General features: G+C 37.5%; 2 protein-coding genes, 1 long non-coding RNA gene and 3 pseudogenes across 4 annotated transcripts in view; all 6 read left to right on the top strand.

Moving 5' to 3' along the window:
• The window catches only part of LOC145499888 (uncharacterized), a 79,028-nt gene that overhangs the window by 29,380 nt on the left and 24,304 nt on the right, over nucleotides 1–25,344 (top strand). The window lies entirely within an intron of this gene.
• On the top strand, nucleotides 246–4,515 carry LOC145499788 (uncharacterized; annotated as a pseudogene). Its single transcript, XR_014050986.1, has 2 exons — nucleotides 246–1,625; nucleotides 1,974–4,515. The product of XR_014050986.1 is annotated as an uncharacterized LOC145499788 (transcript).
• LOC145500307 (uncharacterized) lies at nucleotides 12,023–14,209 on the top strand. Its single transcript, XR_014051042.1, has 2 exons — nucleotides 12,023–13,143; nucleotides 13,925–14,209. It is a non-coding gene; the product is annotated as an uncharacterized LOC145500307 (long non-coding RNA).
• On the top strand, nucleotides 14,436–17,904 carry LOC145501399 (uncharacterized). The gene is made up of 2 exons (XM_081480884.1): nucleotides 14,436–14,463; nucleotides 16,421–17,904. Exons 1-2 carry the CDS (start codon nucleotides 14,436–14,438, stop codon nucleotides 16,936–16,938), a joined length of 546 nt encoding a protein of 181 aa, XP_081337010.1. The 3' UTR covers nucleotides 16,939–17,904.
• LOC145501398 (uncharacterized) lies at nucleotides 17,609–19,482 on the top strand (annotated as a pseudogene).
• Nucleotides 19,946–24,206, top strand: LOC145500528 (uncharacterized; annotated as a pseudogene).

Here is a 25,344-nt window from a genome sequence, read left to right as displayed (position 1 = left end):
AAAACAAGGATTGCAAGTGCAAACTGTCTACTTATAATGTACCTTTTACTAATTTTCTCTCAGTGGAGAGAATGGGGTTTCCTCCTTCTGGAAGTGTTTAGCCCAAACCTTGGAACTGGTGATTATGGCCACATTACAATTGAGCATGTTTCAATGCTTTTCTGCTATCACTGGTCATTGAATAAACTTTCAAATCAAGGTTTTGAAGCTGCTAACAAGCTTCAATGGCAACTATACACAAACGCTACTTCACATGATGCATTTGACAGCACCTCATCATGTAAGTTCATAGTTGTTAGATATAAGTGCCAGCCCACCAAGCTGCAACCATTTTGGTCACCATGGCCATTAGGGAACAATTTTAGTGTTACTGTATCACAGCAAAGGTGGCCAATTTGAAAACCTCCTATTTAAGAGTTATGTGTCAGGCTACTGTTGTTTTATCTGGGTCTTGTTCACGGTCTTTCTGACATTTAAGTGAGTAGATATTTACATAAAATATTATTTACACTATAGTTTCCTTTTAATTTGCCTCTTTCACCCTGATTGTCCAAGTGGCAAGACAAGGCTAGGTTGCTCAGCTATAACAAGCTTCATTAAAATAAAAGGTTAAGCAAGTTGCCCAAAGGTAAAACTTGGTCACCTGAGGCACTCGAGCCCTGCTAGACCACAGCCCTGGAAAGACCTAGATGTCATGTGCATTTTCAAATTCTATTGCAATAAGTTGGGTAGCCACTTTAATATCATTTATTATTATATGGCTGTCTCACAAGGACTGGGAAATATCAAATTCACGAATTTGATCAGCTGAAATCAATATTGAAAGCAGTCTAGATTTTCCCATCTAGACCGGCATCTAGACTGGTAATATTTTGCAGTGAAAAAGTTGCAAACTAAAATGCAAAATCATTGACTATTTTCATCTGACAATATTTATGGAAGTGCCAAAAAGCCTGGTGAGAGAAACAAATAAAGAGAACGAGCAAATTTTGGCAGAATTAAATTCAGCTCATCGCCGTTGCAAGCAAAATGTAAGTTGGTAAGAACCAGTTACATTACTAGAATTAAATTTTTCTTGTTTGCCATATAATAAAGATCTTGTTAACCAAGCTTAGTCAGTCTGTATGGGAGAATCTTGACCTCAGTTGTGTGTACAGACCTCACTGTGTTTGGTCTGTATTCACGACCTCGGTCAAGATTCTCCCATGCAGACCTGCTTGGCTAATAAGAGCTAATTATTTCAACAGTTGCAGTCCCTCGTGTAATATCACACAAAGCATTGAGCAAAGGATTGGCTTGGAACTCTGAATAGTATTCACACATATGATTTGGTTTGTGGTTATGTTTTGTTAGCCTGATTGGCTATTTTTCTCACAGTGCAATAATATTTCAGAGATATTTCTCATGTTTACAACATAACATCCTTCTTTTGCTGATTGTCCTTTCATGACCTACAGATACTGAATTTGGTAATATGCATTAAATTTTAACCACATGCAATGTAAAATCTTATTTTAACTAATCCATTTCATTTTTTAGTGGATCCGATTCTTACACACCTATACACTAAAAGCTTCTTCAGATGAGACATGCATTCAGAGAAGCCATTAATTGCATTGAATCAGGTACAAGTCAAAATTAATTTATGTTGTTTTTAAATAATAAAATGGCTACTGTAGGTTAGATTTATGTAGTATAATACACTAGGTAAGATTAAGTATATTGTTCTACTGCAAATACTTAAAATACATATTAGTACCACTGCAAGGAAATGCTTAGTTTAAATTAAATGGTTCACGCCATAATGTACCCTTGTGAATTCACTCCTTTTGCACTGACCCTACCAGAAAAAATACTGGTTTACAGCAGCCTACTATCATACTGGATTAAGCAGAAGTATATTAGCTGTGACCAAAATTAAGTGTTGTGACTGTAAAGTTTCTTATTTCTTTTTTTGTCTTTTCATCCATCAGGAAAACCATTTTATTACAGAGGGTGTGGGTGGAAACCTTGGAGGCCAGACTGGTCTAAAGAAGATCAAGAATGGATCAAAGGGATGGATACAATGTTCACTAGGCTTTTTGGTCCTGATTTCTGTGAGTATGAATGTACAAAACCATCAAAAGTGTCCATACTATCTCCAGGCCAGATTAATCATGATGTGACGGACATCATAGAAGTAAATGATAACACAGCCAAAGCCAGTGCATCCACTGTCAGTAGTGAAGGCAGCTGTAGCCTGACTAATGACAAAGATGATGTCTCATGCAGTGTCAGTGGTGAAGGCAGCTGTTACCAGATTGTCAGAATGGGAGATTAAACAGCCTAACCTGCAATGAGGCAACAGCATACTACTTACCTTAAGCGTCTTTTATTGCACCAGGAGATGTCTCAGTTTCCAAAAATTTTACAAAACTGTTTAACCCTTTGCTGGCCAATGGCCGTCCATCAGCAAGCACTGTACAACATGCAATGAAATTGCAGCACACCTTCCCAAATAAGGTTGTTAAGCTTGGTCATCTGGGTTGCTACAACTTAGCTTCACTAAAAGTGTTTGAGAAAATGTGTGCATTGGAGTCAGATGCCTCAAACCTAAGGCAAGTAATTTGTTGGCTTTCTCAAACACCTGAGGCACAGAACACTGCTGGGATCATAGATGCACTTATTAATTCAATGCTTCGTGATGTGATTTTACAACAGGGACAGAGTATTATGGATTTATCAGACTTTTGTACCCTTGCTTGTGAACGTGATGTGAACAGTTTTGCCATTGACACAACATGCCTCACCTTTCTAAAGGAAGAGAAACAAAGTAATGTTGTGTACCTCAACATGCCACAGCAGACAACAACAGGTGTAGGAGCAGGCAGCTGTGGTATTGGGGTGATTCTCTCTGTCAGAGATATCACTAGAAGTGGAAAATGCCTTCCTCCATTCCAGTGGGACATGGGCTTTCTTTAAAAGCATTTGATGTCTCAAATTTTAGAGTGGAGAAACAATGCTAAGTGAACTGGTTGAAAATGTACTTTTGGAAATGTACTTTTAGATTCTGAAGCGACTGATTTTTTCATGCTTAAAACATAAAATTGATGTTCTTTTAGTCAAGTCATGCAAATCCCTTTAGTAGGAATTATTCACGTTTAAATATTATTGTCAATATTCTTACATATTAAGAAATTGCTTGAGTATGAGTTCTATCCAGCCTGTAATATAAATTTGTTCATGTAATTTGCCACAGTTTCAATTATCCTTTAATAGTTTAGTTTCTGTTACGGTCATTATCTTGTATTAAATTGAAAATGAGAAGAATAATATTGCAAATGACAATAACAATAATCACAAATATAATGATCATTTATATTCCGATACTAACCCTTTAAGAACTAAGAGGGATCAGCATCAAACTTCCTGTAATATCAATGCTGTGACCAAAACAATTTGGGACATGAATCTACTTAACGTTAAAAACTTCATCCCACTACTTCTATAAAAAATATATAGGGGTAACAAATAAGAATTAAGTTTTGACATGAGGGTTTAAAGAGTTAATTCTCAGTAACAGAGTAAATGTTACCAAGAATTAGTACTTACTAGTTTTGTATTGTAGTAATAACTTAAGCCAAGCTTACCCATTATTATTGTTACTCTAAAAAGTGGGTACTGAAAAGTCCTTAACATATATCTGTGACACAGACCTGTATGCCTGGTGATTTTCAAAAACAACTGAAGTAACTTTGTTTGATATTGTTTGAAAGAATAATGGTCAAGAGGGTCAATTTCAACAAAAGGAATTAATTATATGAAAGGATAATTATTTACAATCTAAGCAAGATATACAGGAGAAAGATAATCCTCTGTGTATGCATTTGCATGCAGCTGCAAACTTAAACAAGGTTGTGAATTGCCTGATAAAGTGTTAAGTCCTAACTACTTCCCATGTTGCTTGACCTTTGCCCAATCCAACAAGCAGCACAGACTTGAAAGAGGGTTTCTGTACTCCCTGTTTGATGAACGCTAATGATTTAACCTTGGCAATCTCCTCTTCCATGGTCAAGGCAGATTGAGAGGGTCACCCTGCGTTTTCAATATGTGTATTTCCAGTGAACAGAGTCTCAGTTTTTAACTCCAGAAATCTTGCCTTCCTTACATGTAATCAGTGAGTTACAAAAACACTCTTTTCAGTAAAATTGCATTGAAACTGTAATCGCAGGAGCGTTCCATTGCATTGAAGAATAAATCTGCTAGCATTCTATCATGAATGCTGTTCTCTGATTGGCTATGCTACTCACTATCTATTCTGTGTTAGATAGTGAGTAGCGTACAGTGAGCGCTTGTTAGGAAACTGGTGGCTTCTTCTTTTTGAAGTGTCTGTGAGGAGGTTTTATTTATGTATTTATTTATTTTTATTTTATTAATTGCTACTTACACTACTTACAATACAATATTAATGTAGTTACACTATTTATTACTTACGCCACTTACAATACTAACACTTACAGTACTTATATTACTTACAATACAGGTGTACCAGTTTAATTACTGCAACTGGTTGAGAACACTAAACTGAATTACTTACCAGTTTCCTTATTGTGTTCTGAAGTTCACTCTCAAAGTCAAGTTGAGCTCATTCTGCTGTACCAGGGGTTCTTCGTATGTGGACCAGCTCATTTAGCTGGTTCTTGCTTTGCCTCACCAGGTAAGACCTAGGTAGACTCTCCCCTCCACACGCTAATGTGAGCTCACGATAAGCTGCTTCCCCTATGCAAAATTTGTCTGTTAAGTAAACAATCTCTTTAATTTTATCTTGGTCTTCTTTGGACAACTCTTTGAATGATTTAGCTCCTTGGCCTTGGTAATTGATGTTGTGAGTCTTACCACTGTGATCTAGAAATTCCAAAGAGCTTAACCTAAGGCCAAAAGTCTCTGCGAACCATAGAGCTCTTTCAGCCTTAGTTTTTAACTCTCCTAGTTTCCTCTGCTGTTGTTTTTCATGGACTTCAGTAAATTTCTTGCCTGTGTTTTCTAGTTTCTCAATTTTCTCCAATTTTTCTACATACTGAGACAAATGGGCATTCTCCTTGTTCACCAATTTTAAATCAGCCTACAGCTCCTCTATTCTCTCTTAAGTCTTCCCAAAGTTGATCCATTAGCTCATGTAGATCTTTTTCGAGTAGAAAATCTTCAGTTTTCTCTTGCAGTATTTTGTTTTGTTTCTTCTGTTCTTTCAACTCCTCCTTGACTTCAGAAATGTTTTGCACTTCCCCCTTACGTATGGCTATCTTTATGTTACATCGTTTTTGCTGGACTTTCCAACAAACTGGCTCTTCACTGTGGACGTGGGCCTCCTAAAGTGATTTTCAATTCTTTTGCAGTCTCTTCTTATCAATATCCCAAACCTTTCACCAATCGATGCATTTGCGATGTCAATGAACTTCACATCTGGAAACGCTTTTTGCTCCTTAAACTCGTACCAGCTTTTTAAACATTTGTTAGTTACGTTTACTGTTAGAAGAATCTGATCACTGTTGACACATTGCTTAGCTATATATTGTAAACTGTGATTTGAATCAATGTCGATGCAGTTGAAATACTGCTGCCGGTCATAATAACTCAGTACGTCAGACATTGAGAATTTGTAGTTTCTAAAGAAACTGTTTCTACGATTCTTTTAAATAACAGCGAAAAAAATTTACTTGCAGTGGTCCGAGAAATAGTAAACATGAAAATTAAATTCTCGCGCGCATTTCCTGCGAGATGCTTTTGCGCAGATGCTTGATACTGCTATACAAAACGATCGCAGGCTTAACTTTAAACTGCTGTACAAGAAAACTGCAGGCCAAGAAAGCCTGGCTCTTTCTGAAAATTTTGATACCAAACATGCAGGGTTTTCGGGCAAGAACAAGGCACAAAGACCGAGAATTATTCGCCTTCTTTGCAATGGAACGGAACAGGAACTGCATGACATGTCAGCCTTTCTTCTCAGGACTTATTTCATTGTGTACGGTTTTTAACGGCCAAAGTGAAAGGTAATTTCATAAGCCAAAGATAGGATTTTTTATTTTCCAGATAGGTCTTAAACTGTATGTTATGCATCGATTTTGGCAAATTATGTAGTGTCATTAGATTTTTTGTTATTTCCTGTACAATATGCAATCTTTGATTGTTTTGTCAGTGATATGCAAGAGTTTGCAAGGCTTTCACTGGATCTGAAGTTGCTAAACGATATCGTTCCGAGTGAAAGGTATGGAATTCATTTTTGTAAATTTTTTAACTAAAATAGCGCTGAAATGTCTCTGAATGATACTCAATTTTGGCAAACTGAAACACAGCATTAGTTGTTGTTGTATTTTCCGTAAGTCAATCGCGTCTCACATAATGTTTTGTAATTTCACACACCATTTTTATTATCGATTGGGAAAAGCCGCTACTGCCATGCGGGCTCTAATGTCTGAAATTTTCAGCCATGACAACCTTCATTTGAGGGTTTATTTGGGATAAGTGAAAACTGGCGTCATGTCAGTCATACAATTTTCTTTCAGTCTTTGTGTGGGATTTCCCCACACTTTGTCAGGACCGGCGATATTTCTTTCTTTCTTTATTTGTATACAAGAGCCAAGTGTTTGTCACGTGGTCTCTATTAGGAAGAGAGAGGACTCTGTAAATGAGTGTTTGTGTGTGGCGGCCATTACTCTTCTCAGCTGTTGTCATTTGGCGAATTTCCACTTGTTTTCTCAGTGCGATTAATTTACAAGGTAAGGAGAAGTCGTCTCCTAATGTTTTTTTGATTGTATTAAGTGAGTTGTGCCAGCTATATCGCAAGGAGTCATTGTACTCTCGTATATAGAAGCCAATATTTGTTTTCTTTAATTGATTTCTGCGGGTTGCACGATAAAGTCTCAAACTTAAAGAAACTGTTACTTTGCACTGTACTTGAACTTAAAACATAGTTTCCAGTGCTTTTTGACTCAATCAGAGGAAAATATGGGGATCTCCATTCAACTATTTCGTTGAATGGATAATATTTTGACCATTGGAAATAATCTATATGTTTCTATAAGATATTCTGCACAGGCAAATTATTATTTGCCGTTAACTGATGTTCCCTATCTTGTTTCACTGTACAACAAAGTGAATACATTACAATACAGTGAGTCATTAAACTGAAAGTTTGTTCATGACATCAAATAATGGCGTACACATCTCTCTTGTGTGAAGGTGAATTAATCAACATGACACGAGTGTGGGACAAAGAAAAATTCTGAGTCCCCAACATCTCTCTTGTATTTCAAAATTCTAGACTAAACTGCAACTGTTGTTTGTTAACTGGTGGCATCAATACATTTGCGAAGTTTAAAAATTCTGAACAAAGCTTTAAGATTTTTGACTCATTCAAAAGATTTTTATGGCATGCCCCATTCATTTGGGAAATGTACTTTGCTGAGCATTGAAGGCCTTGAAAACCTTGTATCATATTTGCAAATGTCTTGCTCAGAAGTAGGGGTTGTTCCTTTTGAAATCAAAGGTGTTTTAATCAGTGATTGTCAACCTAATTCGAAAAGTGTTCCAATGTAGTGTTGTTACAGTATAGACAAGTTTTAGAACTTAAAATTGTCCATTTCAACCTTGCGATGAAAAGAACGTCATTTCACTTACGTTGCTTCTTCAGTTAAACTAAATAAATTCTCTTTCACTGACCTTATTAGCAATAAGGAGGGGGTATCATAAGCTTGTTGAAGGATGGGTCGTACCTGATACATTTTAAAGCGAAATGTAAGTGCTAAAGATAAATATTACGTCCAGTGACCACAGCGCGGTTAAGTTTAATAACTCTCAACACTAAATAAATAATCTTAATTTGCACAGGAAGAAAGCTACTACAAAACCACGAACAAAATGTGATATTCGGGGACTTGCACAAATTGCATTTAAATCACGACCATCCTGAAATACTCCAGGATACAAAAAAAAACAATCAACAAACAAGCATATCAATGAAGTGAGCAAACAACCACATGCATGACTTCCATGTAATCTAAGATTTCGAACAAGTGTCACTTCGACGACAGAGAGATATGAGATTCAGCATGTCTGACGTAAACTTGAATTACAGCAAAAGTTTTAATTTTTGCAAATGGCTTTTGCAGTGCATTCTTCACATCATGACATTAGAATGATGCTCCCAAAACTAACATGAAATTATTCCGAATACGTTACCAACTCCTGAGAAGCTTTATATATTAGTGAGTACCTGTTTTGTGTTAGCACAAAAGCCATTTCACTTATCTGGCAAGCTTTCTTTTTGTTGATGTTGTTGCCCACATTCGCTTTCTCTGTAATTACATGTCTTTACTTCTTTGTTTCGTGCTGCCACATTGATCTAAATTGGATTATTCATGCCAGTCAAAACACTGGTGTTAGCCAATCTCTGGCTACAGATCAATGCAACTTTTGATCATCCACAAAACATTGTCTTTGTTCATTTGCTGGAAATTACCTCAGTACACAGAAGTGGATCATTTGAGTCACGGTTCAGTGCACCGTCGTGTAACTTACAATTTCAGTCACGCACCTTGCTTAGGACACGCCAAATTTAGCACTAGAGCTCTTTTCAAGTTTTTTTGTTTTTTTGGCTTTCTGGGCATCGAAAAGGATTGTGCCCTTTGAAGCAGGAACATGTCAAGACTCAGCCTCCAGGTTATTCAACAGTCTGCCAGATAAGATCAAGCTTGAGTCTAATGCTACAACATTTGCCAGGAGAGCTTACAAGTTTTTGAAAACTAAGGCCAGACTCAGATTAGATTGTTGTGAATCTACATAATTAATTAATTTTTTACATACTCGTGTTTTCCACAAGTCTTTAACTTTTAGTTAGCATATGATGAATGTAGGACTACTCTGTAGAAAAGTCATCATAAAACCATTATTATCATTATCATTATCATCATCATCATCATCATTATCATTATCATGATTAAAATCATGTTGCATTTGTTGGCCTTGAAATGGTGGTTTTGGTTGTCTATAGACTATAGAAACGGAAGTCACAGACTCTATTAGGAGGACCCCAAAGAGGTCAATGGCACAAAAATAAAGTTCACAGGAGTAGAATTTTACATAATGGGCTGCAAGATATTTGACTGCCAGCATGGGAACATACCCATCAACAGCCAACAAGTAAACAGCCTACCCATCAGCAGCCAGCAGGTAAACACCCTACCCATACCTTAAAGACACAACGACTTTATAAACCTTATTGAAAGCACAAAGGTTAAAACCCGCACATTCCCTGTATCGACGGACGTCACAGGTCTCTACACAAATACACCACAAAACGAGGGTATTGACACAGTATGCAAAGCATATGATAATCTTTGCAAAGACAGCCCTCCCGTACCGACACACTACCTCCAAGAAATGCTTAGACTAGTTCTAAAAGAAAATTCTTTCTAATTCAATGGAAAGCAATATCTTCAAATTCATGGGACAGCTATGGGAATGAAAATGGCTGTTTCCGTTGCCAACATATTCATGGTAAATCCTGAGCAAAACCATCTTTTAACCTACGGTTTGGAAACGCTACATTGACGACATCTTTTCATTGTGGGACATAAGTTAAACCAACATTGAAACTTTCATTGAACAAGCAAATTCACATCACCCAACTATCAAATTCACAGCTGATATCTCTGACACCGAGACTGTGTTCCTAGACACAGTTGTATACAAAGGGAACAGATTCGAGGAACAATCGATCTTTGATATAAAAACATTTTAAGCCAACGGAAACCTTTCAGTACACACATTTCACGTCTTGCCACCCACCAAGTGTTAAAAATGGATTCATGAAGGGCGACTGCTTAAGAATCCTCAGAACAAACTCCTTAAAAACTACCTTTGAAGAGAACATTTCAAACTTCAAGAAACACTTGCTAGAACGAGGCTACCCTCACAATCTAATAGACAAAATCCTATCAGGAATAAAATTCACAGGAAGAACTACAGTGCTTAAACAGAACAAAGAAAGGAAAGAAATCTTGCCTGTTGAAACACAATATCAACCATCAATATCCAATTTAAAAGAAGCTTTACTCAAAAAATGGCATCTCGTACAAAATCAACTGGTACTTTGCCAGATATTCAAACAACCACCTATCCTTCCATATAAGAAAGGGAAATCCTTAAAAGATCTGCTCGTTAGAGCCAAAATACAAAAGGTTGCAAAATATGTTTCATGTCCGTAGGGATTGTGCGGCCTGGGGTGCACTCAGCATCCTTGCTCCTTTATCATTGAAACAGAGAAGGGCACACTACAAGGTAACAGATCCACTCTTGTCAAAGCTGAGTTGCAGTCCCCTTCAAAGGTAGACAAGCAAACCACTTTCACCAGTTCTGCATGTGATCATACTGTTCAGGACACAGACGAAATGACTGGTCCATTTAAGCTCCTGTGTGCTACCACCAAAGCTCCAATGCAGCCTGTCCCCAGTCAAACGGCTTCATTACAAACACATTCAGGGAGAATTGTTAAGCCGCCTGATTGATTAAACCTCTAGACTAATATGTCTGACTCTACCAGTGCAGTTTAGGAGACAGTTATTACATTTATGCCCTTCAGAGATTGTGTTATGCACTATCAAGTCTTGTGAATATCTGGCAGTCAGACTTTAAGTAATGGTGTGTTTGGCATCAAATCCAGGTTTAAGGATGGAACAATGTTTGTAGACATGCAATTTCCTTTATCTTCATTAGTTCACTTGATTGTAGTAGGAAGGGAGGTGTATGGTTACACCCATATATGTACTTTTTATGCATCTTCTTTGCTTGCAATGCATGCTGGGACCTTGTCCTTTCCGGTCGCCATGTTGATTAAAGACATGTGTTGAATTGTCATGAGTTCACTCTACAGATTCTACAATGGCCTCTGAGAAACCCACTCCTAATATACGTACATGTTTTAGTGCAGTAAGCAAACGCTGCATGATATCTATGCTCAATGCATTTGCTGCACTTCATGAATTTGTCAAAAAAACAGAACATTGAGGCTTGCGACACACTACATCAAGGTTCTAATGGAAAGTCTTGAGGAGAGTGAGCAGGAACCAAGTCCCTGTAACTTTGACCCAGATTTATGTGGGGAAGGAAACACTGAGAGCATCGTAAGTTTAATCACAGGTCATTGATTAATTATGAACATTATGATTAATTGTGAAACTTTACATCTACTGTATTACCTACTACCTTTGTAATATTTGGTCTTTTTTATATTTCGACAGCCAGCAGATTCAGAACCAAAGCTGAGACAACAGAGTACAAAATGGCCCCAGCATATCTGGGAAAGAAAACTAAGGGAGTGTAAGCAAAGTTGTTTTACTCTTTTTGTACCATAAAAGTTATTGGAATTTAGTTACAAATACAGTGGAACCCTTGGGAGGCGCAGTGGCCTCATGGTTAGTGTGCTCGTCTCTGAATTGAGCGGTCCAGGTTTGAGCCCTGGCCGGGGACATTGCGTTGTGTTCTTGGGCAAGACACTTTACTCTCACAGTGCCTCTCTCCACCCAGGTGTATAAATGGGTACCGGCGAACTTAATGCTGGGGGTAACCCTGCGATGGACTAGCATCCCATCCAGGGGGGAGTAGAAATACTCCTAGTCACTTCATGCTACAGAAACCGGGATAAGCTCCAGCCTGATGGGCCACTTGGCTCGCATGCAGACTTTACCTACAGTGGAACCCTACCATATGCCCAACGGAAGTCTAGTCATTTTCTTATCTTTCAACCTTGCTAATCCAACAACCCTGTCATTATGACTGAATACTTTAATAGTGGCAATTACAAGGCAACAAGGAGAAAAATCATACTAAAATACCAGTATAAAATAGAGGGTCTGTCGCATGGTGAAGGCATTTGGCCTTTCCTCTGAATGATACAGAGTCTGCCATCAGGCATGGCAAAGAGAAGAACATCCAATTGCACACGCAACATTACCATAGTTTTCTTGGTATATGATGGCCATGTTGTTATCTTTGTTGATTCAAGTAGATGTTAGCTCAAATCAAGTTAATTTTGATAAGTGATATTTAGCTTGCCTCTTTGATGTACAGGCAAACAACAAAACATTATCTGTAAAAGTTTCACCCAAGTTAGATCATGAGGAGGAGGATCCACTGCCATACACATCTGGGCTGGAAGTGTAGGTGTGCAACTGCAATTGCTCGGGAAATGTGATTGTTGATGCATCCACCTGTCAGTCTAGCACTGATTCAATTGTTTTTTTATTGTATTTCCAAGTTGGGAAATCTCCAGTCAGAGTAAGTTGGAACTTGTTGAGATAGTCATATAACTGTGGGCAAAATGCCAAGATGTGGTTTACTGCCTGCCTGTAGTGATGCTTGCTATGTAGTGGCTGCTGAAAGACATCTATAAGCAGTGTTATATCAAGGGTGGCTAACTCATCTCTTTCAGCATCCCAGCATATACGTTATATATTAAAATTCAACAAGAGTTTGTACGGGCTTTGAATCCTTTACAGTTTTTGAACTTGAATTATCTATAGAAATTTTATAAAGACTCGTCAAAGTGGTGTAGAAAAATTCAAAAATAGTTATCAATCCAGAGTTCATTAAATTAAAGCATTTATTACTGATTCAAAGAAAGTTCAGATTCAAGGTCCTGGGACACACAAATTTAAAAATGTGTTACATTGCAGCAACGCAAACCATTTGATGACTTTATGTCTTGCTGAATTCTTAAAGTACACTGCATTTTATAGATTACCTTAGTTCCTTAAAACTTTACTCAACATTTGACCAGTTGAACTCTTTGAATTGCTGAGGGAGATGTTGAAGGAAGCTTTGGTGGTAATACTTTCCACTTTGAACAGATACAAAACCAAGGAGGTGCTGAATGTCAATACCCCCTCGACAAGGCCAGATTGAGCCATCCTCCATGGTCACTTGAACATTGCTGTGATTCTTAGTGATATCATCTCCCAAATCAACTGCTGCCATTTTGTCATGTACATCCACAACTGCAGTGCACATATGCCAAGTGGTACTCATTACAGAACTTGTGGGATGGTGCTTGGCATGTGTGAAATGAATGTCGTCCTCTATGAAGAGCATGAACTTTCTATTCTGGAAATTGTAGGTGAAACATTGTACGTTTCTTCTCTCAGAGTATACAGTAACAGTGAAACTTCTATCATAACTTGTATTGGTATTACCTTGTTATAATGCAAAGTGGACTCATCTACTGTCTACAATCATTGATTGAACAATAAAATTATGCTATGATCCATCACACATTGTTCTGTTTTCTAAATTGGGTACAAAGTGGAAATACAAAAAAATTGCTGCTTAGATTAACGTCATTCAATTTAATTCAAGTTAATAACCTCACTTTTATAGCTTCCTTTATTTGCTTTTCTACTTCTGTCTTGTTAGCTTCTGCCAAGGTCTTTTCATAGTTAAGTATTGTCTGTGGGAAGCAGCTGAACCCAAGAACCATTCCAGACATCAAGGAGCTGTAACTGGCTCCTTTCATTTTCAGATTTAAACCATTTGCCTTCTGGATCAGACAGTTTTTCTACCACACACGAAAAAAAAAAATGTTTTGCAAGTTCGTTTAGCATAACAGTCTTCCTCCACTGAAACATCTGTGATAAAATACTAAGTAAACATTTTGTCTGAACTAGTGTAGACATTTTGCAACTGATGCTTTCAATTTTACTCTTCATTAAGGCGAGGGATTGAACTTTTATCAGTGCAAGGATGAATTAAAACAGGAAAAGGTGACAACAGCATTGGAGTTTTCCATAGGAACAAAAAGCACATAATTTTATATACATGACTTGTACCTGATTGCAAAAGAAATTGAGATTGTGTAATATTGATGCAACTCTTTTTTTTTTTTTTGCATTTCCAGGTGCTTTTCAGAAGGTGTCTCCTTTTCGTCATTTACAATGCTTTTGTAGAGTTGTCCAAATAGTCCAGGAGCATGCTGATCATAGAAAGCTTCCATTTCAGCTGGATCATAGAGTTGTTTACCACCCTGTGAATAGTGCTTAGTCAGGGCTCTATGAAACTGGTGAACATGTTTGCTGAATGCTGGTTCTCTTACAAATGTTCAGAGCATTTTAATGTATATTAAACTGTATCAATCGAGTACAATGTTATCTTGATACCTTCATTAAAAATGGGTTAGCACTTCAGCCCTGTTTTTGTTTATTGGCACATTTGTTTATTGTTTATTGCATGCTCAAATATAGTTAAAATCTGTTATGAGCCCAGAGTGATGCTTCACTCAAAACAGGAAGGTAAGGTTTACATCCCATGTTTAAACTGCAGCTTTTATTGGATTCTGCAAAAAGTGACTTGTTTGTGTGTTTTCTATTTAACTAAGAGATTAGTTTCACATGTTCTGTCACACGATCGGAATGGATGGAGTCAAGAATCTGGACTCTGGTGATGCACAACTTGCCAGTTGAAACGAGGTGTTAGTTATCTTGTGTTTTCTCCAGTAGCTTTGCGTTGACTTGTTGAAGCTCCTGAACTCTGCTTTCGTGTTGTAATCTGGCTACATTTAAGTTAGCATTCTGCTTCATGATATCTGTATGTGGTATTAAAAAGGTCTAATGTAATTATTTTGAGGCTCTCATTCTCTTCCTTGAGCTTCTGAATTTGTTGAAATTCACTCTGCTCATGTTGTTTTTCTGGAGGGCATTTTTCACATGCATCTTCTTTGTTGACTGAGGCTCCTCGCTCTCAAGTTAAGTGTACAATTCAAATCCTACTAAAGCTCAAGTAAATTAAGGCATGGGCCTTATTAAAAAATGCATTTTTACCATAAATTTGCACTGTTTAAAGAGATTGCAATGGAATCGAATGAAATTTGGACAGATCAGTCTAATAACTGTTACATGTCTGGTGTTCAAATATCATGTGACCTTGTCATGTCACTATGGATTAAGGGCTGTGAATAACAAGGAAAAAATAGGTGATTTTACTTGGGAAATGGGAACACTTTTTTTCCATTCCTTAAAAAACTAATTGCACATTTGAAAAGTAGCATAGTTGAACTGTTAACCTGCGCTTGGCAATCCATGAAAATGGTCTGTTCTATTCGAACAGTTTCTAGGTAAAATACAACATTATTGAAAGCGGTCAAAAGTCCCTCAATTGAATTTCAATTATTGCAACTTTGCCATATTTCCAACCATAGAAATGAAGAAGATAACTTCTTTGGCAAGTTCTTGGCATTTGAAACTGGCTGTGGTAGATCTAAAGTGTTCCCATGTAGCAAGTTCCAAGTATCTTCCCACGAAACAGTTGTCCACCATTTTGAATTTTTTAGACCGACCGGGCAGTTGTTTGAGCAGTAAGGTTTGGAAACCAACTATTCTGTTGCCAACGAGATGAACTGACCAATAGAATAAATGAATTAATGAAAGGCTTGGCTCCAATGAAAAAAATGGCGGACAAAGAATCAAACTTTTTGGTGATCGATACACTTTTCACGAAAGTTTCAAAGGATTTTTGATCGTTATTTTGACAAAAAAAGATACACTGGAAAGAATTACCTCTGCTAAGAACAGAATCTAGTCAAAAAGAGACATTTTCATTCTCTTAAATGTTAAAAGGTGAGGAATAAATGCCTTATCGATGAAAATAATTTTGTTTTCATTGTGTTTGCTTTTAGACAAAATCGCCTTCCGAACCATATTGCAAGTTTTAGTCATAATTTATGCCGGTTTGTGATAGGCACCTTGTTTTGGCGCTAAAATAAAAATAAATTAAAACCAGTTCTTATGCTAATACTTCAAACAACGGCTCGTCTGCTGCATAATTGTATGCGCTTTGTAGAGAGATTGTAATTTTCTGAGGGTTTGCAAGAGGTTAATATTTCCAGTTGAGAGTAAGCTCCAGGAATATTAATCAGTTCAGTGTTTACGTGAGCACGCATTAACTCAAACAGCACTTGACACAAAAACAAGTCCACGATTCGGCGCCAAAAAATTGCCTACTACTTCGGATGTGGTTTTGCTTGAATTGCAGCTAAATTAAGTTATCTGAATGCCAACAGCAAGGTTGAGTATGATCAGAAAAAGAGATGGAAATGGTACTCGGAGATTTTTCAAGAACACAAAATCGCTTTGAAGCAGACAAATATTTGTTTAATAAGCGGTCCAAGAGTCTTGTACTTCATTTTAAAAAATGGAAGACAGCCAAGCGAGGAAAATATACAGAGCACTTCAGTCCAAACAACTGGCAAAAGCTCACAGAACATGAAAAAAGGCATGCTGTTCACAATGCAAGGCCTGTGATGTTCATCATTTCTCCTTCCAATCTTTACTTCCCCTGTGGGGTAATAAATCAAACTCTGTTACAAATCAAGATATTTACAAAAAAGTCCACAGTTGAGTCCTTAAAGAATCATCTGCTGGAAACGTAAAGGTCACAAAAAAGGCTCTTAAAGCTGCCACGAAGGAAGTGTATGAAAAAATTAATACTTCATTCAAAAAGACATTTGGGGTAACTTTTGCTATTGCACAAACCAGTGTTCCTGAGCTAAATGTCCAAGTGAAAAAGTCCCATGCTGACTTGAAACGAGAAAAGAGAAATAAATCCAGAGCTGACAAGAAACATATCCAGGAGCAATGGGCAACGATGGACTGTGACACCATGCTTGCCACTAGGCAGACGTACAGCCAACGGCAGCAACAGCAGTTGTTACTTTCCTTTGAAACCAGAGAAGATGCTGGAAACAGAGCAAACAAAAGAGCACTTCTGGAAGAACAAGGCCAGCATAAGAAGAAAAGGCACTCCCCAAAGCCAGGTAGTCTTGATTTTGACAAGGATGGGCTCCTAGAAGAAGTAAATGCAATGAAAGATGGAGAAAGCATATGCAAGTTACTTCAGATACAGTATTCCCTCAAATAATGTGGCCATCTTTCAAATGTCACATAATTATTCCTCAGATCATGTGTACTTAAGGCATCCATGGTCGAGTGTCTATCTGTAACCTCCAACGACCCTGGATCAACAATCCATTGACACTCTATCAACACTCTATCGACACCTTGGTTGACACACAATCATCACTCCATCAACATCTCAGTCAACAGTCGGTTGACCATCGACTAATTTTTGACCGATGCAAGTGAGTCTGTCAATTAACACTCAACTGTCTGTCGACCAACTGTTGATCAAGTGTCGATTGACTGTCGACCAAGTATCGATCTGGATGTTGATCAGGTATTGATTGAAATGTCGATTGAGGGTAATGATCAACAATCAAACGCAGATGCCTTTAGTACACATGATTCTATTCTTCTTAAATAACGATTCCCTAACCCCTCAACATAAATTCTCCACAAATAAATAAATGAATTCATACAATAATGAAATTAACACATAGATTAGCTTCTGAATGTGTACCATTCTTAGAAAACATGAACTTACTGCTTCCATGTTATTGTTTTCTAAAAGCAAAAGTTCTGGAAAAAATAGTCATTTGCAGCCCTAATGTGGATTAAAATTTCCTTTTATAGATCAATTTCTCTAGCCTTGCTCGTAAATATGGCCTCATTGAAAAAACAAAACTGGAAATATGGTTGTCAAAGAGTTTCTTAAAGATAAAGGAGTGCAGTTATCCAGATTCGATAACTTCAGAAACGGAAAGCCAGCTGCCGGACGAGGATTAAGACGATTGCAGGGTGGAGAGATTACAGTCCCAAACCAACAGATGAACAAAGAGATCAGGGAAACCTTAATGGTAAGTTGGGCAATAAACTCAAACAAAAGGAACTATTCAAACAGCTGATATAGTTGTAGAAGGGAGAGGTCTTGGTGTTCAAAATGGCGTTGGGATGTTGCCATTTAAACTTGACACTGCTCTCAAAATGTACAGGTCAACCAAACATACAGTGTATGTACAAATGAAATAAAATGTAATGAAATAAAACTTATAATAATTAATATATACATTGGTTCTTCCTTGTGTGTAGATAGCCATATGATTATTAGTATTAACCATGGCATGAATTTCAACCAGTATGCTGGAAACTATGCTACATCTATTGATTGATATGTGCTACATTTAATTTTTGTAGAGCAAAATTGATAGTGGCGAGTACATTCTTGGTGAAATGATTGTACCCCAAACATTCAAGAAAGTGACATTGACAAAAGAGGGGACAATTAAGACAGAAACATTTACAGTATCTGGCTGGAAGATTCCTCTTCTTGATATCAGAAAGAGTATGCTGAAACAACATGAGTCAATGGGTTTGATGCGAATTCGAAGTGACAGTAGCTGACTTGATGACAGAAGGTGAAATTAGTTCCAGGCTCAAGCAGTTGGGCAAGGACAAAGGAGAAGAAAGCATTTCAAAGAGGAAAGAAAAGCTGAACAAAATAGAACTCAAAAGGCCCCTTACGGTCTGGCGTGACAACTCCACTCTTGTAAATCATGGCCACCTTTTATTGACGGTCAATGCAGTATACGATGAGGCACTGTACTACACAAACAACGAAATGAAGGACAGGGGTCAGGAGAACATTGATGTGCAATCTCTAGTTGAAAGACTTCATGTGTGCACATTGGGAGGTGTGGGTCATCTGAGGTCGAGCAGCTTGCATGTATCAACACCAGAAAGGCTTGTCTGCAAACCCCAGATGTAACAGTAACCACCTTGAATGGCATACAGATCACTGATGTGATGAGGCTTTTCCATGGTGATGGCCCACAACAAGAATTTGAGGCTGGAGAACAGAAAGGTGGAAATGCTGGATGTGCCAGTTGCAGTGGTGATGCCAGACTGTACAAAAATCTTGCAGTTTCTCTCAGCAGACCACACTTGAGCCTCCCAGAATGCCTAAAGAAAGTTCTGCAAGGACATGTTGGCCGACAAAAGAGAAATGGTGGCATAAAACCCTTTAAAGACCTTCGTGTAGAAGAGCTGAGGAGGGAGTGTGCTGCTCATGGGCTACCATGTGACGGTCAGAAGAAAGATCTGCAACAAATTCTGAAGGAGGAGCTTGGTGGGATACAACAAGTGCCTGCCATGATGTTCTTTGACCAAGCAAAGAAAATGGCACACCTTGGTTTGGGTGGGAATATTACCTATTATTATGTACCAGATTACTATTCAATTTTATGTGTGTACATGTGCATACAGACATACATGCCTCACGCAATAAAATACCCAAGGTTCTGGTCAAAACTGAGAACAAACCTATGTGAAGAAGTGACAGACAGAAAAGTCTGCATTTCGAAGAAGGTGGTAAAAACTGAAACTAGCAGTTGTAGTAAGCAAAAACCAGATAGGGCAGCCACGCATAATCTTATCCATATATTTTAAACAGGAAATTATGAAGTCCTAACAACAGAGCCCCTCCATGACATTAAAGAACATATAGCCAATGTCCTGACCAAGTTGCCTTCTAACCTTGAAAAAGAAGAAAATGGATTTGACGAGATCCTAGAATGTACGTTAGGTAGAAAGGAGAAACTCAGAGGTTGTGATTACAGACTTGCAGCTGTTATAGTTGCTCAGTATTTAAGAGGTAAGAACTGTGTGCACACACATGAAATAATTAATTTTACTTTCTTAATATAAATTAACATATGACTGCATGTTTTACACAATGTTCCTTATTAAGTATGAAACAACTGTTGACTGAATTTAATGGTGTCTACACGTACAGTAATAGTAAGTTAGAGTGTGATAATGATACTGTACTAAAAATCATATAATAAAGTATTTCAGTCTTGCAATGCTGTTAAGCTATTTAAAATGCACTGATGTGAACCTGCATCTATTTTGTAGGAGAAGTGAGACCCAAGATTCAGACTTTACTGGATTCCCTGACAGAGCTGAGTAAACTTCTCTACTTGCCAGCTAATTCCCGCTGTCGAAAATTAGTTTATTCGAACAACATGCGATGATAAAATTGTTTTAGTCGGTGCCTTTTACTGGTACGTAACCTCAGAAATAAGCGTACCTTTCTCCCATAAGTCTCTGTAAATGGTGGTTACCTTCATATTTTCTTAAGCTCTTGATGCAAAGATCGTCGTACCGACACATTTCCCCAGCATTGCATTCGAAAGATAAGATGAAAAGCTCGCCAATTAAGATATCTTCTCCCATATAAACAGCAGCTAAGGCAGTGCCATTTCAAGATAAAAAGTGCTATTTTCTGTAAATGTCATCAACGAAGTGAGAGCCATTACACTGAGGCAAGAATGGCCGTTGCTCCTGTCTGTTTTTGTTCTCTTCGACAGCCATTTTGTTTTTCCTCGTTTCCTTGGTCAGTGGTGTTCCCTCTTGCAATAGGAAAGCCGCTGAACATGAGAACCGGCAGGATTTGGAAAAAAGCGGGAAGATTGCGGGAAAATCTTGGGAAAATAAAATATTTATAAATGCCATGTCTGAACTACCACCAAATAAATCATTTCAACCTTGGAAAATCGATATTGTAGATAAATCTTTGCAATATGCAAGAAACATAGCAACAAGAAAGGTAGCCTTAACAATTTCTTTGGCATATTCAACCATTAAAGAGTGGTATTATCTTGTGAGGGAGCAAGAAAAGTTTCAAGCAGCGGGTCAAGATGCTAATTCCTCTCATCAAGAAGGTGAGTAATTTTGTCCTGATATTTACAACCTTGTAAACTTTTTGGTATATTTTCTTAACCTTCTCTGGTGATTCCTTGATAAGAAGGTAGGGGTGGTAGAGAGTGAAAGGGGAAGGGAATATCCATAAGATGAAAGATACAAAGTAACATAACATAAAAATATATATATATAATCATCACCAACATTTCAGCTGCATAAAATGTACTTCACGAGACCTTAACATGACCCTGATGAAGGCCAGTCTATCCAGCTAAAAAAAGGTGATGTGAGAGCAAAATACATCATTTTTGTCCTCATTATTTTGTGATCTACCATACACTTTATTATCAACAGGATCTCCTTTTTTCAGTGGATACTTTTTTTGTGGGTTCAAATCTCACTCACCTTTAATTTTCTTTTAAATATATATTCAGTAAATATGATTATTTACAGTGTATAAAGCCAGGATTCTCTTCTATACTGTCCATTGATTGATTGATTTATGCCTGAGAGTATGTTTGTTTTTATTGATTATTTTTTTAAATTTTCTTTTAGAAACTACAAACAACTCTGAGAATATCAACTTCCTCTGGAACTATAGAGGCCTCCAGGGAATTCTATATACCAAAAGCAATGGGAAGGCCAAGTTTTACTATGTCAATGATGGAAGAAAGCTAATGTTTCCAGATTTAATTGATATGTGTACACCAGCACATGCATTTGTAATCAAAGATGACATGGGTAAACGCCAAAATGTCCATGAGCAGTTTGCAAAAAGAGCAGCAAATGTTCTATCACTGTATCGCACAAATAAAGGTAAGAGAAACTGGGAGCAATTGGATGAGAAAACATTGAAATTTCATTTACATGAAGACCAATTAGCTTCTTTTCAAGAGGTTGAAGATGAGGTAGTTTCTCTACAAAATAATCTACAAGAATGGAAAGCAGCACATGCAAACCTGGAGGCAGAAAAAAAAACCTTTTTGATGAAATGAAGGACACTATCAACAGAATGGGTAAGGAACTATGTCAACTTCAAAATACCAACAATCAACTTCAAGAGTATATCAAATGCCTTGAGAAAGATGAAGGGTTTTCCTACAATGGAAAAAAAATTTCTGAGACTAAGAACAGACAGCGCACATTGAAGGCTTTCCTGACTAGAGCTGAAACAGCTTTGTGGTTTTCACAAGCATTTGGCCTTCATGTTGAATCACTTAGAGTTAAAGAGGCAGACACAGGGAAAACATACGAAGTAAATGTTGAAACCAAAGCACAAAAATCAGGCGAATGTTCACATCCTGTTACTAACATAAACGATTCCGACATGGAAAAAGTTGAACAAATTCTTTATCTTCTTGATAAATTCTGTGTCAGTGATGAATTTTACCACGAATTTAGCATGATTGAAAATGGTCTTCCAAGATCTTATCTGATTAAACAATGCAGAAATGATCTGGACAAACTTTGTCATGTGACACCTACTCCTGGAACAAATGAAGGTGCACAAGTATCATTTGAATCACTTCTCTTGCAGCAAATTTCAGCTTTTAAAAAGGAAAATCCAGAGTTTGATTTTGGCAATGAAACACTAAAAATAAAAATCAGTGGGGATGGAGCTAAAATGACACAGAAATCTAATTACATTCTTCTCTCTTGTGCACTACTCCAGAAACAAGACGAAGTTATGTCTGCCAAAGGAAATCATACCATTGCAGTAGTCAATGGTAGTGAAAAGTATGAAACACTACAGGTATCTTTCAAGACTACATTTTCAGAAATAAATTCTCTGATTGACAAAGGCACTATTAGTGTTGATGGTCAAGAAGTTAAGCTTGAGTTTTTTCTAGGAGGGGACTATAAATTTCTACTGACAGTCATGGGACTTAAGGGGGCTACATCTTTATATGCCTGCCTATGGTGTAAAATCCATAAAGACAAAAGGTGGGAAACAGACAAGCATTTCCATCACTTTAATTCACCACCAATGATGAGAACACTATTGGAAATTAAGGAGCTGGTGAAGAAAGGAAAAGGTGATTACTGCTGTGTGAAGGAACCACTTTTGAACATAGACCTTGACCATGTCATTGTAGATGAGTTACACCTGCTAGTACGTGTAATGGATGTGATGCTAGACAACATTATCACTGAAGTCATTGACTGGGATAAGATTGAAGATTTCGAAAAATCATCCAAAGAGCCTCAAGGCATCCATTTGAAAAAGCTCGTGAGTGAGATCAGATCCTATGGTGTGGGTTTTGATGTTTGGGAACTCCGAAATCCAGCTGACAATAAAGGCACTGGAAAGTATGAATTTACAAGTCTGTTTGGAAACGACAAGAAGAAAATTCTCTCCTTGCTACCAGAAAATCTCTGTAAAGTGCTGCAGCCAAATACCTGCACTGAAATATCCAAGGTGTGGAGTGATTTCAGAAGTTTGTATGAAGACATAAATTCCTGGTCCTCAGACAAATCTGTTGACACTTTTTGGCACAAGGCACAAAACTGGTTGGAGACCTTTATTTCTCTCAGAGGAAAGAGAATTGGCTATGAAAGAAAGAGAATTACTCCATATATGCATGTACTTTTTGCTCATGTCCCTTATTTCCTCCATACACATAAATCTCTAAAAGTATTCACTGGTCAAGGAGTTGAGAAAAACAATGACTCAGCAAGGAATGTAGTGCTTCGAAAATCAAACCACTTTGACTCAGTTGGAGATATTCTTAGACTTGAAAACAGACAATGGCTTCTAAGAGAAAGAGAAAGAGCAAGCAGAAAGTACACAAAACACAATTCTCAATACTGGGAGCAAGAAATCAGTGTCAAGCGTGTGGGTAAAAAGAGACAACCTGAAGCAAACATACCCAACATGGAAAGCAACAACTCACCAGACACATCTACATCACAAGTTCAGAATGAACAACCCCAAGCAAGAAATGGCACAGATCATGAAAGGCCGGGAAATAAAAGAAAAAGGCATATAGACGATGGGGGAAAAGGAAACAGAAAAGGGAAAGGAAAGGGTAAACAAACAAAACAGAAAAAAAAAAGAGTCTAGCCTGAGCAGCTACAAAGCATGCACATAAACAGAGGAATCTTCAAAATATAAACAAATATAAACAACAATTTCAAAGCCTTTATGTAACTTTCTGACTTGACATAACAACATAATTTCTTAGAAGCAGGGTTATTAATGCGCTTAATAAGCAGGGTATTAGCTTGTACCTAAACCCATCTAAAAGCATGCATTCACATTCTCAGTTTCAATCACAATACTGCAATTGAGCGCTTGTTAAAACTTAAACTTACTTTTTCGAGATGGTATCTGGGCTTAGGTACAAGCTTCCCCTCCACAAGTTTATGTGTCTGTGGTCCCAAGCTCACAAAAGGTTTTGCTCTAATTGGAAATATGACTTGTGTGCCATCTCCAAGGTTGTCTATGTAAGAGTCCCAGTCGGGACATTCTTTTAAAAAAGAACAGCGGTTAAAGTCAGTCTTCTCTAACAAAGTACAACCAGATTTTGTGCTGGGTCTTCCTCGTCCTCTAAAAATATAATTAAAGACATCATGTCTAATTTCTACTACAGTTGCAAATTAATAATTTCTTTGTTGAATTGAATCATAACTCTTAACAGTGTTTCTGAGACAATTCAACCTTTTGGAGGAAACATAGATTGCATCATGTAAACACTTAATGTACTGTCTTGCTTAATGCCAACTCCATGATTCAGAAGTTAAATAAATCTGCTTTTTTCATAGTGTACCTGTCCCATTAAAGGTGTTGTGAAAAGAGGTGTGGTTGTAGACACAGTTGCAATGTGGGTACCATCACTAATGCCTAATTACCAGGTGTTTGATTAAAAGGCATGGGAAATTAGAAGCCCACGCCATGCAAACCTCGGCTTTGAGGGAAACAGAAGGCTATATAGCATCCAAGAACAATAGAAGGGGTGTGTGAAGGCCCCTTCATGAAGTAACAAAGGACATAAAATTAAACCAAATTAATTCATTAATGAAAGTGACCTCATCATTAAGGCATTTAAAAACACCTCATAATTTTCAGTTTGTTTAAAGACCTAGATGCTGTCCTGATACCTTCAGACACGTTTTTATGGTAATGAAGCATGTAAAGGACATTTTGTTAATTGAACTTAGATAGAAATGGAAGGACTACGTTGCTATAAGTGCCTCCTTTGCCCGAGCTCTTTCTTGAACTATAAGCATTTGCATCATCATGTGTCTTATGGGCATCACAGTCCAAGAAAAACTGCATACTATGGGGCGTGCAATAAGACGTTCAAGTCATTGCCATCCCTAATCGTACATACTCTGTACTACTGCGAGCCAAGACCTGAGTGTCTCACGTATTTGATTGATGAGCTGTTCTGAAAGATACACTGAGTTTAGATTTCATTTATATTAACTTTTATGTTGGTGCCAGTGTTAAAATATTTTACTCTTTTAAATTTTCCAGGAATAACCCTAAAGGCAGTCAGGCCTGATTTGATAATCCCAATGATAATGATTAATTGCATTACAGTGACTCATTTTCCAGTTATGGGGGATGTTAAACTATGAATGCTATGAGGGATCTAATCCCAATGAAGCCCCTTTTAACGATAAATAAACATCAGCAACTCTCTGAGCTTGTCCTGGAGTAATATGAAATATATCTTATGATCGATATTCGCAGCTTGAAACATGTCTAAATAATGGATCT

Source organism: Orbicella franksi, chromosome 10, assembly GCF_964199315.1.
Source record: "Orbicella franksi chromosome 10, jaOrbFran1.1, whole genome shotgun sequence".
Taxonomy (NCBI): domain Eukaryota; kingdom Metazoa; phylum Cnidaria; class Anthozoa; order Scleractinia; family Merulinidae; genus Orbicella; species Orbicella franksi.
This window is presented reverse-complemented; position numbering and strand designations above follow the sequence as displayed.

Bases quoted from the DNA above. Each gene is read 5' to 3' on its own strand.
- LOC145501399 (XM_081480884.1), top strand. From the start codon at position 14,436: ATGGATGGAGTCAAGAATCTGGACTCTG. The intron at 14,464-16,420 runs GTGATGCACAAC...TCCACAGTTGAG, and splicing joins AGTCAAGAATCTGGACTCTG to TCCTTAAAGAATCATCTGCT.